The sequence below is a fragment of the Nycticebus coucang genome, chromosome 21 (assembly GCF_027406575.1).
Source record: "Nycticebus coucang isolate mNycCou1 chromosome 21, mNycCou1.pri, whole genome shotgun sequence".
In the NCBI taxonomy this organism is placed as follows: domain Eukaryota; kingdom Metazoa; phylum Chordata; class Mammalia; order Primates; family Lorisidae; genus Nycticebus; species Nycticebus coucang.
Window position 1 is genome coordinate 66,031,000 of NC_069800.1, and position 16,779 is coordinate 66,047,778.

Consider the following 16,779-nt stretch of genomic DNA (forward strand, 5'->3'; position numbering starts at 1 on the left):
GAAAGTTTTCGTTCTTTTTCTCTGCAGGCTTTGATTCTGATAACTCTTCTGGAGAATTTTCAGAGGCAAATCAGAAAGTCACTAGAAAGACTGAGTTGGACACTAGCAAAAGTAACAGAATTGGGAAAATTGGGGAGCGACCCCTTCAAGAGAATGGAATTCAAAAGCACAGGTATGTTGTCTCACATGTATTGTTTTAGAATTTTCTAAAGTACATCCGTGGTCACCCCCCAAAATACCCTGCAGCCCCTTCCCCCAGGAGTAGTGAGCTGGAGCTCGCCTCCCATGTTCCCCTGGGTGGCTCCTCCAAGCCAGCCTCTAGCCAGCCAGGTGCTCTGGGGCCTTGGCACCTCTGCTTGGCTCCTGTCAGCTGAGGGTGGCAGTTTCCTGAACAGTGATTCTCATCTGTGAGATGACGATGTTCTTCTCCCTGGCCTGGGACTTGTGGTGAGAGTGGATCAGGGCATGGGCTCTGCTTAGGGCCTGGCAAGGGGACTCTGAGCATAAGAGCCCTTGCTGATTTCGTTCCGAACTGTCTACTCTTCCCCAATCAGATTAATCCTTTCTCTCAGCTGAGTTCCAGTGTGACGCATTGAGCTCTGATCCCACGAAGATAGGAGGGGTTGGAGGAGCCCGGTGCAGCAAGACCTCATCCTATTGTCCTCCAACCACTGGTCACTGTCATGGGAGGAAACTCTGATGATGGTGCCTTCCAGATGCAGGCAGGACAGGCAGTGATGGGAGGGCAGCAGGTACCTGTGAGTTGGTAGCCAAGGAGGGCAGGGCTCTGTCACACCAGTGAGCCAGCCTGCCTCTCCTCAGGGCTATACATGGTGGTGGTCCGTGTGCCTGCTTAGGAGGTCTGCTTAGGCGCCCCAGTGAGCCTTGGTCACTTGCCATTCATCTGCTTGCCCAGCAGCTGTGGGAGCATCTCACATGTGCTGTCTGAGGGCAGGGAGGGCCTCTCTGCGGGGTCTGGGAGCACTTCACACGCGCTGTCTGAGGGCAGGGAGGGCCTCTCTGCGGGGTCTGGGAGCATCTCACACGCGCTGTCTGAGGGGAGGGAGGGCCTCTCTGCGGGGTCTGGGAGCATCTCACACGCGCTGTCTGAGGGCAGGGAGGGCCTCTCTGCGGGGTCTGGGAGCATCTCACACGCGCTGTCTGAGGGCAGGGAGGGCCTATCTGTGAGATCTGGGAGCACTTCACACACGCTGTGTGAGGGCAGGGAGGGCCTCTCTGCGGGGTCTGGGAGCATCTCACACGCGCTGTCTGAGGGCACGGAGGGCCTCTCTGCGGGGTCTGGGAGCATCTCACACGCGCTGTCTGAGGGCAGGGAGGGCCTCTCTGTGGGATCTGGGAGCACTTCACACGCGCTGTCTGAGGGCAGGGAGGGCCTCTCTGTGTGGTCTGGGAGCATCTCACACGCGCTGTCTGAGGGCAGGGAGGGCCTCTCTGTGGGATTTGGGAGCATCTCACACGCGCTGTCTGAGGGCAGGGAGGGCCTCTCTGCGGGGTCTGGGAGCACTTCACACATGCTGTGTGAGGGCAGGGAGGGCCTCTCTGCGGGATCTGGGAGCACTTCACACACGCTGTCTGAGGGCAGGGAGGGCCTATCTGTGAGATCTGGGAGCACTTCACACACGCTGTGTGAGGGCAGGGAGGGCCTCTCTGTGGGGTCTGGGAGCACTTCACACACGCTGTCTGAGGGCAGGGAGGGCCTCTCTGCGGGGTCTGGGAGCACTTCACACATGCTGTGTGAGGGCAGGGAGGGCCTCTCTGCGGGATCTGGGAGCACTTCACACACGCTGTCTGAGGGCAGGGAGGGCCTCTCTGTGGGGTCTGGGAGCACTTCACACACGCTGTGTGAGGGCAGGGAGGGCCTCTCTGTGTGGTCTGGGAGCATCTCACACGCGCTGTCTGAGGGCAGGGAGGGCCTCTCTGCGGGGTCTGGGAGCATCTCACATGCGCTGTCTGAGGGCAGGGAGGGCCTCTCTGTGTGGTCTGGGAGCATCTCACATGTGCTGTCTGAGGGCAGGGAGGGCCTCTCTGTGTGGTCTGGGAGCACTTCACACACGCTGTCTGAGGGCAGGGAGGGCCTCTCTGCGGGGTCTGGGAGCACTTCACACACGCTGTGTGAGGGCGGGGAGGGCCTCTCTGTGTGGTCTGGGAGCATCTCACACGCGCTGTCTGAGGGTAGGGAGGGCCTCTCTGCGGGGTCTGGGAGCACTACACACACGCTGTGTGAGGGCAGGGAGGGCCTCTCTGTGTGGTCTGGGAGCACTTCACACGCGCTGTCTGAGGGCAGGGAGGGCCTCTCTGCGGGGTCTGGGAGCATCTCACACACACTGTCTGAGGGCAGGGAGGGCCTCTCTGCGGGGTCTGGGAGCATCTCACACACACTGTCTGAGGGCAGGGAGGGCCTCTCTGTGTGGTCTGGGAGCATCTCACACGCGCTCTCTGAGGGCAGGGAGGGCCTCTCTGTGTGGTCTGGGAGCATCTCACACGCGCTGTCTGAGAGCAGGGAGGGCCTCTCTGCGGGGTCTGGGAGCATTTCACACACACTGTCTGAGGGCAGGGAGGGCCTCTCTGCGGGGTCTGGGAGCATCTCACACGCGCTGTCTGAGGGCAGGGAGGGCCTCTCTGCGGGGTCTGGGAGCATCTCACACACACTGTCTGAGGGCAGGAAGGGCCTCTCTGCGGGGTCTGGGAGCATCTCACACGCGCTGTCTGAGGGCAGGGAGGGCCTCTCTGCGGGGTCTGGGAGCACTTCACACAGGCTGTGTGAGGGCAGGGAGGGCCTCTCTGTGTGGTCTGGGAGCACTTCACACACGCTGTCTGAGGGCAGGGAGGGCCTCTCTGCGGGGTCTGGGAGCATTTCACACACACTGTCTGAGGGCAGGAAGGGCCTCTCTGCGGGGTCTGGGAGCATCTCACACGCGCTGTCTGAGGGCAGGGAGGGCCTCTCTGTGGGGTCTGGGAGCACTTCACATGCGCTGTCTGAGGGCAGGCAGGGCCTCTCTGCGGGGTCTGGGAGCATCTCACACACACTGTCTGAGGGCAGGAAGGGCCTCTCTGCGGGGTCTGGGAGCATCTCACACGCGCTGTCTGAGGGCAGGGAGGGCCTCTCTGCGGGGTCTGGGAGCATCTCACACACACTGTCTGAGGGCAGGAACGGCCTCTCTGCGGGGTCTGGGAGCATCTCACACACGCTGTCTGAGGGCAGGGAGGGCCTCTCTGCGGGATCTGGGAGCATCTCACACGCGCTGTCTGAGGGGAGGGAGGGCCTCTCTGTGTGGTCTGGGAGCACTTCACACGCGCTGTCTGAGGGCAGGGAGGGCCTCTCTGTGTGGTCTGGGAGCACTTCACACGCGCTGTCTGAGGGCAGGGAGGGCCTCTCTGCGGGGTCTGGGAGCATCTCACACGCGTGTCTGAGGGCAGGGAGGGCCTCTCTGCGGGATCTGGGAGCACTTCACACACGCTGTCTGAGGGCAGGGAGGGCCTCTCTGCGGGATCTGGGAGCACTTCACACACGCTGTCTGAGGGGAGGGAGGGCCTCTCTGCGGGGTCTGGGAGCATCTCACACGCGCTGTCTGAGGGCAGGGAGGGCCTCTCTGCGGGGTCTGGGAGCATCTCACACGCGCTGTCTGAGGGCAGGGAGGGCCTCTCTGCGGGGTCTGGGAGCATCTCACACGCGCTGTCTGAGGGCAGGGAGGGCCTCTCTGTGTGGTCTGGGAGCATCTCACACGCGTGTCTGAGGGCAGGGAGGGCCTCTCTGTGTGGTCTGGGAGCATCTCACACGCGCTGTCTGAGGGCAGGGAGGGCCTCTCTGCGGAGTCTGGGAGCATCTCACACGCGCTGTCTGAGGGCAGGGAGGGCCTCTCTGCGGTGTCTGGGAGCATCTCACACGCGCTGTCTGAGGGCAGGGAGGGCCTCTCTGCGGGGTCTGGGAGCATCTCACACGCGCTGTCTGAGGGCAGGGAGGGCCTCTCTGCGGGGTCTGGGAGCATCTCACACGCGCTGTCTGAGGGCAGGGAGGGCCTCTCTGCGGGGTCTGGGAGCATCTCACACACACTGTCTGAGGGCAGGAACGGCCTCTCTGCGGGGTCTGGGAGCATCTCACACACGCTGTCTGAGGGCAGGGAGGGCCTCTCTGCGGGATCTGGGAGCATCTCACACGCGCTGTCTGAGGGGAGGGAGGGCCTCTCTGTGTGGTCTGGGAGCACTTCACACGCGCTGTCTGAGGGCAGGGAGGGCCTCTCTGTGTGGTCTGGGAGCACTTCACACGCGCTGTCTGAGGGCAGGGAGGGCCTCTCTGCGGGGTCTGGGAGCATCTCACACACACTGTCTGAGGGCAGGAAGGGCCTCTCTGCGGGGTCTGGGAGCATCTCACACGCGCTGTCTGAGGGCAGGGAGGGCCTCTCTGCGGGGTCTGGGAGCATCTCACACACGCTGTCTGAGGGCAGGAACGGCCTCTCTGCGGGGTCTGGGAGCATCTCACACACGCTGTCTGAGGGCAGGGAGGGCCTCTCTGCGGGATCTGGGAGCATCTCACACGCGCTGTCTGAGGGCAGGGAGGGCCTCTCTGCGGGGTCTGGGAGCATCTCACACGCGCTGTCTGAGGGCAGGGAGGGCCTCTCTGCGGGGTCTGGGAGCATCTCACACGCTGTCTGAGGGCAGGAACGGCCTCTCTGCGGGGTCTGGGAGCATCTCACACACGCTGTCTGAGGGCAGGGAGGGCCTCTCTGCGGGGTCTGGGAGCATCTCACACGCGCTGTCTTAGGGCAGGGAGGGCCTCTCTGTGTGGTCTGGTAGCATCTCACACGCGTGTCTGAGGGCAGGGAGGGCCTCTCTGTGTGGTCTGGGAGCATCTCACACGCGCTGTCTGAGGGCAGGGAGGGCCTCTCTGCGGGGTCTGGGAGCATCTCACACGCGCTGTCTGAGGGCAGGGAGGGCCTCTCTGCGGGGTCTGGGAGCACTTCACACACGCTGTCTGAGGGCAGGGAGGGCCTCTCTGCGGGGTCTGGGAGCATCTCACACGCGCTGTCTGAGGGCAGGGAGGGCCTCTCTGCGGGGTCTGGGAGCATCTCACACGCGCTGTCTGAGGGCAGGGAGGGCCTCTCTGCGGGGTCTGGGAGCATCTCACACGCGCTGTCTGAGGGCAGGGAGGGCCTCTCTGTGTGGTCTGGGAGCATCTCACACGCGTGTCTGAGGGCAGGGAGGGCCTCTCTGCGGGGTCTGGGAGCATCTCACACGCGTGTCTGAGGGCAGGGAGGGCCTCTCTGCGGGGTCTGGGAGCATCTCACACGCGCTGTGTGAGGGCAGGGAGGGCCTCTCTGCGGGGTCTGGGAGCATCTCACACGCGTGTCTGAGTGCAGGGAGGGCCTCTCTGCGGGGTCTGGGAGCATCTCACACGCGCTGTCTGAGGGCAGGGAGGGCCTCTCTGCGGGGTCTGGGAGCATCTCACACGCGTGTCTGAGGGCAGGGAGGGCCTCTCTGCGGGATCTGGGAGCATCTCACACGCGCTGTCTGAGGGCAGGGAGGGCCTCTCTGCGGGGTCTGGGAGCACTTCACACACGCTGTCTGAGGGCAGGGAGGGCCTCTCTGCGGGGTCTGGGAGCATCTCACACGCGCTGTCTGAGGGCAGGGAGGGCCTCTCTGCGGGGTCTGGGAGCATCTCACACGCGCTGTCTGAGGGCAGGGAGGGCCTCTCTGCGGGGTCTGGGAGCATCTCACACGCGCTGTCTGAGGGCAGGGAGGGCCTCTCTGTGTGGTCTGGGAGCATCTCACACGCGTGTCTGAGGGCAGGGAGGGCCTCTCTGTGTGGTCTGGGAGCATCAAACACGCGCTGTCTGAGGGCAGGGAGGGCCTCTCTGCGGGGTCTGGGAGCATCTCACACGCGCTGTCTGAGGGCAGGGAGGGCCTCTCTGCGGGGTCTGGGAGCATCTCACACGCGCTGTCTGAGGGCAGGGAGGGCCTCTCTGCGGGGTCTGGGAGCATCTCACACGCGTGTCTGAGGGCAGGGAGGGCCTCTCTGCGGGATCTGGGAGCACTTCACACACGCTGTCTGAGGGCAGGGAGGGCCTCTCTGCGGGATCTGGGAGCACTTCACACACGCTGTCTGAGGGGAGGGAGGGCCTCTCTGCGGGGTCTGGGAGCATCTCACACGCGCTGTCTGAGGGCAGGGAGGGCCTCTCTGCGGGGTCTGGGAGCATCTCACACGCGCTGTCTGAGGGCAGGGAGGGCCTCTCTGCGGGGTCTGGGAGCATCTCACACGCGCTGTCTGAGGGCAGGGAGGGCCTCTCTGTGTGGTCTGGGAGCATCTCACACGCGTGTCTGAGGGCAGGGAGGGCCTCTCTGTGTGGTCTGGGAGCTTCTCACACGCGCTGTCTGAGGGCAGGGAGGGCCTCTCTGCGGGGTCTGGGAGCATCTCGCACGCGCTGTCTGAGGGCAAGGAGGGCCTCTCTGCGGGGTCTGGGAGCATCTCACACGCGCTGTCTGAGGGGAGGGAGGGCCTCTCTGCGGGGTCTGGGAGCATCTCACACGCGTGTCTGAGGGCAGGGAGGGCCTCTCTGCGGGGTCTGGGAGCATCTCACACGCGTGTCTGAGGGCAGGGAGGGCCTCTCTGCGGGGTCTGGGAGCATCTCACACGCGCTGTCTGAGGGCAGGGAGGGCCTCTCTGCGGGGTCTGGGAGCATCTCACACGCGCTGTCTGAGGGCAGGGAGGGCCTCTCTGCGGGGTCTGGGAGCATCTCACACGCGCTGTCTGAGGGCAGGGAGGGCCTCTCTGCGGGGTCTGGGAGCATCTCACACGCGCTGTCTGAGGGCAGGGAGGGCCTCTCTGCGGGGTCTGGGAGCATCTCACACGCGCTGTCTGAGGGCAGGGAGGGCCTCTCTGCGGGGTCTGGGAGCATCTCACACGCGCTGTCTGAGGGCAGGGAGGGCCTCTCTGCGGGGTCTGGGAGCATCTCACACGCGCTGTCTGAGGGGAGGGAGGGCCTCTCTGCGGGGTCTGGGAGCATCTCACACGCGCTGTCTGAGGGCAGGGAGGGCCTCTCTGCGGGGTCTGGGAGCATCTCACACGCGCTGTCTGAGGGCAGGGAGGGCCTCTCTGCGGGGTCTGGGAGCATCTCACACGCGCTGTCTGAGGGCGGGGAGGGCCTCTCTGCGTGGTCTGGGAGCATCTCACACGCGCTGTCTGAGGGCGGGGAGGGCCTCTCTGCGGGGTCTGGGAGCATCTCACACGCGCTGTCTGAGGGCAGGGAGGGCCTCTCTGCGGGGTCTGGGAGCATCTCACACGCGCTGTCTGAGGGCAGGGAGGGCCTCTCTGCGGGGTCTGGGAGCATCTCACACGCGTGTCTGAGGGCAGGGAGGGCCTCTTTGCGGGGTCTGGGAGCATCTCACACGCGCTGTCTGAGGGCAGGGAGGGCCTCTCTGCGGGGTCTGGGAGCATCTCACACGCGCTGTCTGAGGGCGGGGAGGGCCTCTCTGCGTGGTCTGGGAGCATCTCACACGCGCTGTCTGAGGGCGGGGAGGGCCTCTCTGCGGGGTCTGGGAGCATCTCACACGCGCTGTCTGAGGGCAGGGACGGCCTCTCTGTGTGGTCTGGGAGCATCTCACACGCGCTGTCTGAGGGCAGGGAGGGCCTCTCTGCGGGGTCTGGGAGCATCTCACACGCGTGTCTGAGGGCAGGGAGGGCCTCTCTGCGGGGTCTGGGAGCATCTCACACGCGCTGTCTGAGGGCAGGGAGGGCCTCTCTGCGGGGTCTGGGAGCATCTCACACGCTGTCTGAGGGCAGGGAGGGCCTCTCTGCGGGGTCTGGGAGCATCTCACACGCGCTGTCTGAGGGCAGGGAGGGCCTCTCTGCGGGGTCTGGGAGCATCTCACACGCGCTGTCTGAGGGCAGGGAGGGCCTCTCTGCGGGGTCTGGGAGCATCTCACACGCGCTGTCTGAGGGCAGGGAGGGCCTCTCTGCGGGGTCTGGGAGCATCTCACACGCGTGTCTGAGGGCAGGCAGGGCCTCTCTGTGTGGTCTGGGAGCATCTCACACGCACTGTCTGAGGGCAGGGAGGGCCTCTCTGCGGGGTCTGGGAGCATCTCACACGCGCTGTCTGAGGGCTGGGAGGGCCTCTCTGCGGGGTCTGGGAGCATCTCACACGCGCTGTCTGAGGGCGGGGAGGGCCTCTCTGCGGGGTCTGGGAGCATCTCACATGCGCTGTCTGAGGGCGGGGAGGGCCTCTCTGTGTGGTCTGGGAGCATCTCACACGCGCTGTCTGAGGGCTGGGAGGGCCTCTCTGTGTGGTCTGGGAGCATCTCACACGCGCTGTCTGAGGGCGGGGAGGGCCTCTCTGCGGGGTCTGGGAGCATCTCACACGCGCTGTCTGAGGGCGGGGAGGGCCTCTCTGCGGGGTCTGGGAGCATCTCACACGCGCTGTCTGAGGGCGGGGAGGGCCTCTCTGCGTCGTCTGGGAGCATCTCACACGCGCTGTCTGAGGGCGGGGAGGGCCTCTCTGCGGGGTCTGGGAGCATCTCACACGCGCTGTCTGAGGGCAGGGAGGGCCTCTCTGCGGGGTCTGGGAGCATCTCACACGCGTGTCTGAGGGCAGGGAGGGCCTCTCTGTGTGGTCTGGGAGCATCTCACACGCAGTGTCTGAGGGCAGGGAGGGCCTCTCTGCGGGGTCTGGGAGCATCTCACACGCACTGTCTGAGGGCTGGGAGGGCCTCTCTGCGGGGTCTGGGAGCATCTCACACGCGCTGTCTGAGGGCTGGGAGGGCCTCTCTGTGTGGTCTGGGAGCATCTCACACGCGCTGTCTGAGGGCGGGGAGGGCCTCTCTGCGGGGTCTGGGAGCATCTCACACGCGCTGTCTGAGGGCGGGGAGGGCCTCTCTGCGGGGTCTGGGAGCATCTCACACGCGCTGTCTGAGGGCAGGGAGGGCCTCTCTGCGTGGTCTGGGAGCATCTCACACGCGCTGTCTGAGGGCAGGTAGGGCCTCTCTGCGGGGTCTGGGAGCATCTCACACACGCTGTCTGAGGGCAGGGAGGGCCTCTCTGCGGGGTCTGGGAGCTTCTCACACGCGCTGTCTGAGGGCGGGGAGGGCCTCTCTGCGTGGTCTGGGAGCATCTCACACGCGCTGTCTGAGGGCGGGGAGGGCCTCTCTGTGTGGTCTGGGAGCATCTCACACGCGCTGTCTGAGGGCAGGGAGGGCCTCTCTGCGGGGTCTGGGAGCATCTCACACGCGCTGTCTGAGGGCAGGGAGGGCCTCTCTGTGTGGTCTGGGAGCATCTCACACGCGCTGTCTGAGGGCAGGGAGGGCCTCTCTGTGTGGTCTGGGAGCATCTCACACGCGCTGTCTGAGGGCAGGGAGGGCCTCTCTGCGGGGTCTGGGAGCATCTCACATGCGCTGTGTGAGGGCAGGGAGGGCCTCTCTGCGGGGTCTGGGAGCATCTCACACGCGCTGTCTGAGGGCAGGGAGGGCCTCTCTGCGGGGTCTGGGAGCATCTCACACGCGCTGTCTGAGGGCAGGGAGGGCCTCTCTGCGGGGTCTGGGAGCATCTCACACGCGCTGTCTGAGGGCAGGGAGGGCCTCTCTGCGGGGTCTGGGAGCACTTCACACACGCTGTCTGAGGGCAGGGAGGGCCTCTCTGCGGGGTCTGGGAGCACTTCACACACGCTGTCTGAGGGCAGGGAGGGCCTCTCTGCGGGATCTGGGAGCACTTCACACGCGCTGTCTGAGGGCAGGGAGGGCCTCTCTGCGGGGTCTGGGAGCATCTCACACGCGCTGTCTGAGGGCAGGGAGGGCCTCTCTGTGTGGTCTGGGAGCATCTCACACGCGCTGTCTGAGGGCAGGGAGGGCCTCTCTGCGGGGTCTGGGAGTATCTCACACGCGTGTCTGAGGGCAGGGAGGGCCTCTCTGTGTGGTCTGGGAGCATCTCACACGCGCTGTCTGAGGGCAGGGAGGGCCTCTCTGCGGGGTCTGGGAGCATCTCACACGCGCTGTCTGAGGGCAGGGAGGGCCTCTCTGCGGGGTCTGGGAGCATCTCACACGCGCTGTCTGAGGGCAGGGAGGGCCTCTCTGCGGGGTCTGGGAGCATCTCACACGCGCTGTCTGAGGGCAGGGAGGGCCTCTCTGCGGGGTCTGGGAGCATCTCACACGCGCTGTCTGAGGGCAGGGAGGGCCTCTCTGCGGGGTCTGGGAGCATCTCACACGCGCTGTCTGAGGGCAGGGAGGGCCTCTCTGCGGGGTCTGGGAGCATCTCACACGCGCTGTCTGAGGGCAGGGAGGGCCTCTCTGCGGGGTCTGGGAGCATCTCACACGCGCTGTCTGAGGGCAGGGAGGGCCTCTCTGCGGGGTCTGGGAGCACTTCACACGCGCTGTCTGAGGGCAGGGAGGGCCTCTCTGCGGGGTCTGGGAGCATCTCACACGCGCTGTCTGAGGGCAGGGAGGGCCTCTCTGTGTGGTCTGGGAGCATCTCACACGCGCTGTCTGAGGGCAGGGAGGGCCTCTCTGCGGGGTCTGGGAGCATCTCACACGCGCTGTCTGAGGGCAGGGAGGGCCTCTCTGCGGGGTCTGGGAGCACTTCACACGCGCTGTCTGAGGGCAGGGAGGGCCTCTCTGTGTGGTCTGGGAGCATCTCACACGCGCTGTCTGAGGGCAGGGAGGGCCTCTCTGCGGGGTCTGGGAGCATCTCACACGCGCTGTCTGAGGGCAGGGAGGGCCTCTCTGCGGGGTCTGGGAGCATCTCACACGCGTGTCTGAGGGCAGGGAGGGCCTCTCTGCGGGGTCTGGGAGCATCTCACACGCGCTGTCTGAGGGCAGGGAGGGCCTCTCTGCGGGGTCTGGGAGCATCTCACACGCGCTGTCTGAGGGCAGGGAGGGCCTCTCTGCGGGGTCTGGGAGCATCTCACACGCGTGTCTGAGGGCAGGGAGGGCCTCTCTGCGGGGTCTGTGAGCATCTCACACGCGCTGTCTGAGGGCAGGGAGGGCCTCTCTGCGGGGTCTGAGAGCATCTCACACGCGCTGTCTGAGGGCAGGGAGGGCCTCTCTGCGGCGTCTGGGAGCATCTCACACGCGCTGTCTGAGGGCAGGGAGGGCCTCTCTGCGGGGTCTGGGAGCATCTCACACGCGCTGTCTGAGGGCAGGGAGGGCCTCTCTGCGGGGTCTGGGAGCATCTCACACGCGCTGTCTGAGGGCAGGGAGGGCCTCTCTGCGGGATCTGGGAGCATCTCACACGCGCTGTCTGAGGGCAGGGAGGGCCTCTCTGCGGGGTCTGGGAGCATCTCACACACGCTGTCTGAGGGCAGGGAGGGCCTCTCTGCGGGGTCTGGGAGCATCTCACACGCGCTGTCTGAGGGCAGGGAGGGCCTCTCTGCGGGGTCTGGGAGCATCTCACACGCACTGTCTGAGGGCAGGGAGGGCCTCTCTGCGGGGTCTGGGAGCATCTCACAGGCGCTGTCTGAGGGCAGGGAGGGCCTCTCTGCGGGATCTGGGAGCATCTCACACGCGCTGTCTGAGGGCAGGGAGGGCCTCTCTGCGGGGTCTGGGAGCATCTCACACGCGCTGTCTGAGGGCAGGGAGGGCCTCTCTGCGGGGTCTGGGAGCATCTCACACGCGCTGTCTGAGGGCAGGGAGGGCCTCTCTGCGGGGTCTGGGAGCATCTCACACGCGCTGTCTGAGGGCAGGGAGGGCCTCTCTGCGGGGTCTGGGAGCATCTCACACGCACTGTCTGAGGGCAGGGAGGGCCTCTCTGCGGGGTCTGGGAGCATCTCACACGCACTGTCTGAGGGCGGGGAGGGCCTCTCTGCGGGGTCTGGGAGCATCTCACACGCTGTCTGAGGGCAGGGAGGGCCTCTCTGTGTGGTCTGGGAGCATCTCACACGCGCTGTCTGAGGGCAGGGAGGGCCTCTCTGCGGGTTCTGGGAGCACTTCACACACGCTGTCTGAGGGCAGGGAGGGCCTCTCTGTGTGGTCTGGGAGCATCTCACACACGCTGTCTGAGGGCGGGGAGGGCCTCTCTGCGGGGTCTGGGAGCATCTCACACACGCTGTCTGAGGGCGGGGAGGGCCTCTCTGCGGGGTCTGGGAGCATCTCACACGCGCTGTCTGAGGGCGGGGAGGGCCTCTCTGCGGGGTCTGGGAGCATCTCACACGCGCTGTCTGAGGGCAGGGAGGGCCTCTCTGCGGGTTCTGGGAGCACTTCACACACGCTGTCTGAGGGCGGGGAGGGCCTCTCTGCGGGGTCTGGGAGCATCTCACACGCGCTGTCTGAGGGCAGGGAGGGCCTCTCTGCGGGTTCTGGGAGCACTTCACACACGCTGTCTGAGGGCAGGGAGGGCCTCTCTGTGTGGTCTGGGAGCATCTCACACACGCTGTCTGAGGGCGGGGAGGGCCTCTCTGCGGGGTCTGGGAGCATCTCACACACGCTGTCTGAGGGCTGGGAGGGCCTCTCTGCGGGGTCTGGGAGCATCTCACACACGCTGTCTGAGGGCGGGGAGGGCCTCTCTGCGGGGTCTGGGAGCATCTCACACGCGCTGTCTGAGGGCAGGGAGGGCCTCTCTGTGTGGTCTGGGAGCATCTCACACACGCTGTCTGAGGGCGGGGAGGGCCTCTCTGCGGGGTCTGGGAGCATCTCACACGCGCTGTCTGAGGGCAGGGAGGGCCTCTCTGCGGGGTCTGGGAGCATCTCACACACGCTGTCTGAGGGCGGGGAGGGCCTCTCTGCGGGGTCTGGGAGCATCTCACACGCGCTGTCTGAGGGCAGGGAGGGCCTCTCTGCGGGGTCTGGGAGCATCTCACACGCGCTGTCTGAGGGCGGGGAGGGCCTCTCTGCGGGGTCTGGGAGCACTTCACACACGCTGTCTGAGGGCAGGGAGGGCCTCTCTGCGGGGTCTGGGAGCATCTCACACACGCTGTCTGAGGGCGGGGAGGGCCTCTCTGCGGGGTCTGGGAGCATCTCACACGCGCTGTCTGAGGGCAGGGAGGGCCTCTCTGCGGGGTCTGGGAGCATCTCACACGCGCTGTCTGAGGGCAGGAACGGCCTCTCTGCGGGGTCTGGGAGCATCTCACACGCGCTGTCTGAGGGCAGGGAGGGCCTCTCTGCGGGGTCTGGGAGCATCTCACACGCGCTGTCTGAGGGCAGGGAGGGCCTCTCTGCGGGGTCTGGGAGCATCTCACACGCGCTGTCTGAGGGCAGGAACGGCCTCTCTGCGGGGTCTGGGAGCATCTCACACACGCTGTCTGAGGGCAGGGAGGGCCTCTCTGCGGGGTCTGGGAGCATCTCACACGCGCTGTCTGAGGGCAGGAACGGCCTCTCTGCGGGGTCTGGGAGCATCTCACACGCGCTGTCTGAGGGCAGGGAGGGCCTCTCTGCGGGGTCTGGGAGCATCTCACACGCGCTGTCTGAGGGCAGGGAGGGCCTCTCTGCGGGGTCTGGGAGCATCTCACACGCGCTGTCTGAGGGCAGGGAGGGCCTCTCTGCGGGGTCTGGGAGCATCTCACACGCGCTGTCTGAGGGCAGGGAGGGCCTCTCTGCGGGGTCTGGGAGCATCTCACACGCGCTGTCTGAGGGCAGGAACGGCCTCTCTGCGGGGTCTGGGAGCATCTCACACGCGCTGTCTGAGGGCAGGGAGGGCCTCTCTGCGGGGTCTGGGAGCATCTCACACGCGCTGTCTGAGGGCAGGGAGGGCCTCTCTGCGGGGTCTGGGAGCATCTCACACGCGCTGTCTGAGGGCAGGGAGGGCCTCTCTGCGGGGTCTGGGAGCATCTCACACGCGCTGTCTGAGGGCAGGAACGGCCTCTCTGCGGGGTCTGGGAGCATCTCACACGCGCTGTCTGAGGGCAGGGAGGGCCTCTCTGCGGGGTCTGGGAGCATCTCACACACGCTGTCTGAGGGCAGGAACGGCCTCTCTGCGGGGTCTGGGAGCATCTCACACGCGCTGTCTGAGGGCAGGGAGGGCCTCTCTGCGGGGTCTGGGAGCATCTCACACGCGCTGTCTGAGGGGAGGGAGGGCCTCTCTGCGGGGTCTGGGAGCATCTCACGCGCTGTCTGAGGGGAGGGAGGGCCTCTCTGCGGGGTCTGGGAGCATCTCACACGCGCTGTCTGAGGGCAGGGAGGGCCTCTCTGCGGGGTCTGGGAGCATCTCACACGCGCTGTCTGAGGGGAGGGAGGGCCTCTCTGTGTGGTCTGGGAGCATCTCACACGCGCTGTCTGAGGGCAGGGAGGGCCTCTCTGCGGGGTCTGGGAGCATCTCACACGCGCTGTGTGAGGGCAGGGAGGGCCTCTCTGCGGGGTCTGGGAGCATCTCACACGCGCTGTCTGAGGGGAGGGAGGGCCTCTCTGTGTGGTCTGGGAGCATCTCACACGCGCTGTCTGAGGGCGGGGACGGCCTCTCTGTGTGGTCTGGGAGCATCTCACACGCGCTGTGTGAGGGCAGGGAGGGCCTCTCTGCGGGGTCTGGGAGCATCTCACACGCGCTGTCTGAGGGCAGGGAGGGCTTCTTTGCAGCCTGGACCCTGCATCTTCCCTCACCATGTATGTGGCACCCCCACCCTCATCCATACCCAGCCCTTTAAATGCTGGTTGATTTCTCCATCCCCTGACCATAACCCCTCTCCCCCCACCACTACTGTTTCCCAAGGAGCCTCCAAGTCTCCCCTCCTTCTTACTCCTACATCCAGAAGCATTTTTCAAAAGATGGGTCTGATGGTGCCACCTCCCCACTCTGTCAGAAAGGACAACCCGGTCAGCCTCACACTCCTGGCCCCACATGACTCTGAGTAGCACCCCTTTCACATGCAGACATGCCCCAGTTTGGACAGTGAGCTGTGAGGTTGCACTTCTCTTTTTTTTTTTTTGGCCGGGGCTGGGTTTGAACCCACCACCTCCGGCATATGGGACCGGCGCCCTACCCCTTGAGCCACAGGTGCCGCCCAGTTGCACTTCTCTTAGGATGAAGGCGGGACAGCTCTGTACACGCCCCCGTTGGCTCTGGCTGCCTGCGCCTGCTGTGCTGCCTCTGGTCCTGGCCACAGTGGCCTCTTTCAGGTCCCTGGGCATGTCTGGACTGTTCCACGTCAGTGCTCTGGTCCATGCTGTATTTTTGCCTGTGGCTTCTTTCTTCTTCCTCCGTCTCTTTAGTTCTTTTTCTTCCAATCTCTGTGCAAGGGTCATGCCCTTGGGCGACCCTCTCCTGACCTCTGTAGGGCCAAGTCCACGACTGGCCATACCCTTGAACATCCATGAGTGCCCTGATGGGTTGGAGCCAAGTGCTGGTTCCCCACCTTGGGCACCAGTGCTCTGTGGATGCTGGCTTCCTCTCCACTGGCCTCCCAGCAGCCGTGTCCTCCTTCCCTCGCCCTGAGGTCAGCAGCATTGACCCTGCTGCTCTGACGTGACAGTCCCGAGGTGTAGCTCCAGCCTGGGCCTGGCAGGAGCAGGTGCTCTCGTCACTCTGGAGCTTGGGTTCTGCCAGTTGTAGGTCAGACACTCCAGAGCAGCAGCCTTGTGTGTCCATGGGAGGGCTGTGGGCAGTAGGGGGCCAAGTGCTCCTCCCCTGTGGTGTCTTGCCAGCAAGCAGTGTGTGGGGTCCAGCATGCCTTCACTCAAAACCTGAGTTTACATTTCCACTCAGACACCCTCTGGGTGGAGGCAGTGTCTCATTTCAGCACCACATTCCCAGGGGCCAGATAAAACTGCTGGGCTAGTATTCCCATGGCCCAGCCATCTGGGCATAGTGGTCAGGGATTCAAATCTCAGGGTGCAGATGTGGAAGACTGCCCATGAGGGATGGTCCCCAGGAAGAAAAAGTGGCTACAGGGGACTGGAAGGTTTTCTTAAGTCATTTCATCCTTGGCGCCCTTGTCGCCTACCCTGGCTGTGGTCTTGCAGCTGCCCCCAGGCAAGAGACCCCAGAGGGCCCCCTTTGGCTGTGGCTCTGGCCCCACTCCAGGAGGGAAGCCACACTGTGCCCAGGAGCCTGCAAATCGCTGTCTCTCCAGAGGCATGCCAGGGTGTGGGGATGCCATGCTTACATGCAAAGTAAAGAAAAGCAGTTGTTGAGCAGAGCTGCCCGTGGTGGGTGAGTCTCACCTTGGGTTCAGCAGCGCACTTGCCCTTTGTGCCCACAGGACGTCCCTGCCTGCACCCATGTTCACCAGGAGTGACTTCAGCCTGTGGGCGATTCTGAAGAAATGTGTCGGCCTGGTGAGTGCAAGTGGCTCCTGCAGCCCCAGGAATTCACTCCACACTGGCAGTTGGAGGACACATGTATTTATACGCAGCGTGAAATTAGATAGCAGGAAGAGAAACACATCAGGGGGTAGTGTACTGTCGGTTCAACACTTGGTGTCAGAGCTGTCACATGCTTGGTCGGCTGCTGTTCTGGTGCTCCTGGTCAGCGGGCCACCTCTCCTATGCATGAAACGGTCCCCAGCCATGCACTGCAGCAGGTGAGGAGTCGGTCACAGGCCTTTGTCAGGTGGCAGAAAAGCCAGCTAGGTAACAAGTGTCCAACAGCCATGGACTTGCCCTTTTATGGTCTTTCCTACCTGTTAGAACCCAAGTGGGCCTCACCATGCCCCTCTGCCCTTGCTCGTGGCCAGCATTGCAGGCGACACTCACGTCAGATGTCTGCATGTGACATCTCCGCTTCCTGGTGACTTCCCCACATTCTTCTCTTGCCATTTACCCTTTGCTCTTATACATTTCAGTTGATTTTTCCCCAAAGGAAACTTCATTTTTTTCTCAGCTTTTTATCATAAAATAGTGCAGAGTAGTCCCATATGC

The 16,779-nt window shown here is 64.7% G+C and overlaps 1 protein-coding gene across 2 annotated transcripts in view; it reads left to right on the plus strand.

Annotated features, from left to right (window-relative positions):
- The window catches only part of OSBPL2 (oxysterol binding protein like 2), a 64,270-nt gene that overhangs the window by 22,633 nt on the left and 24,858 nt on the right, over positions 1–16,779 (plus strand). For both annotated transcript variants that reach the window (XM_053574213.1, XM_053574214.1), the window contains 2 exons: positions 28–172; positions 16,122–16,197. In XM_053574213.1, coding sequence (XP_053430188.1) covers positions 28–172; positions 16,122–16,197 — 221 coding nt within the window. The remainder of the gene's footprint in view (positions 1–27; positions 173–16,121; positions 16,198–16,779) is intronic.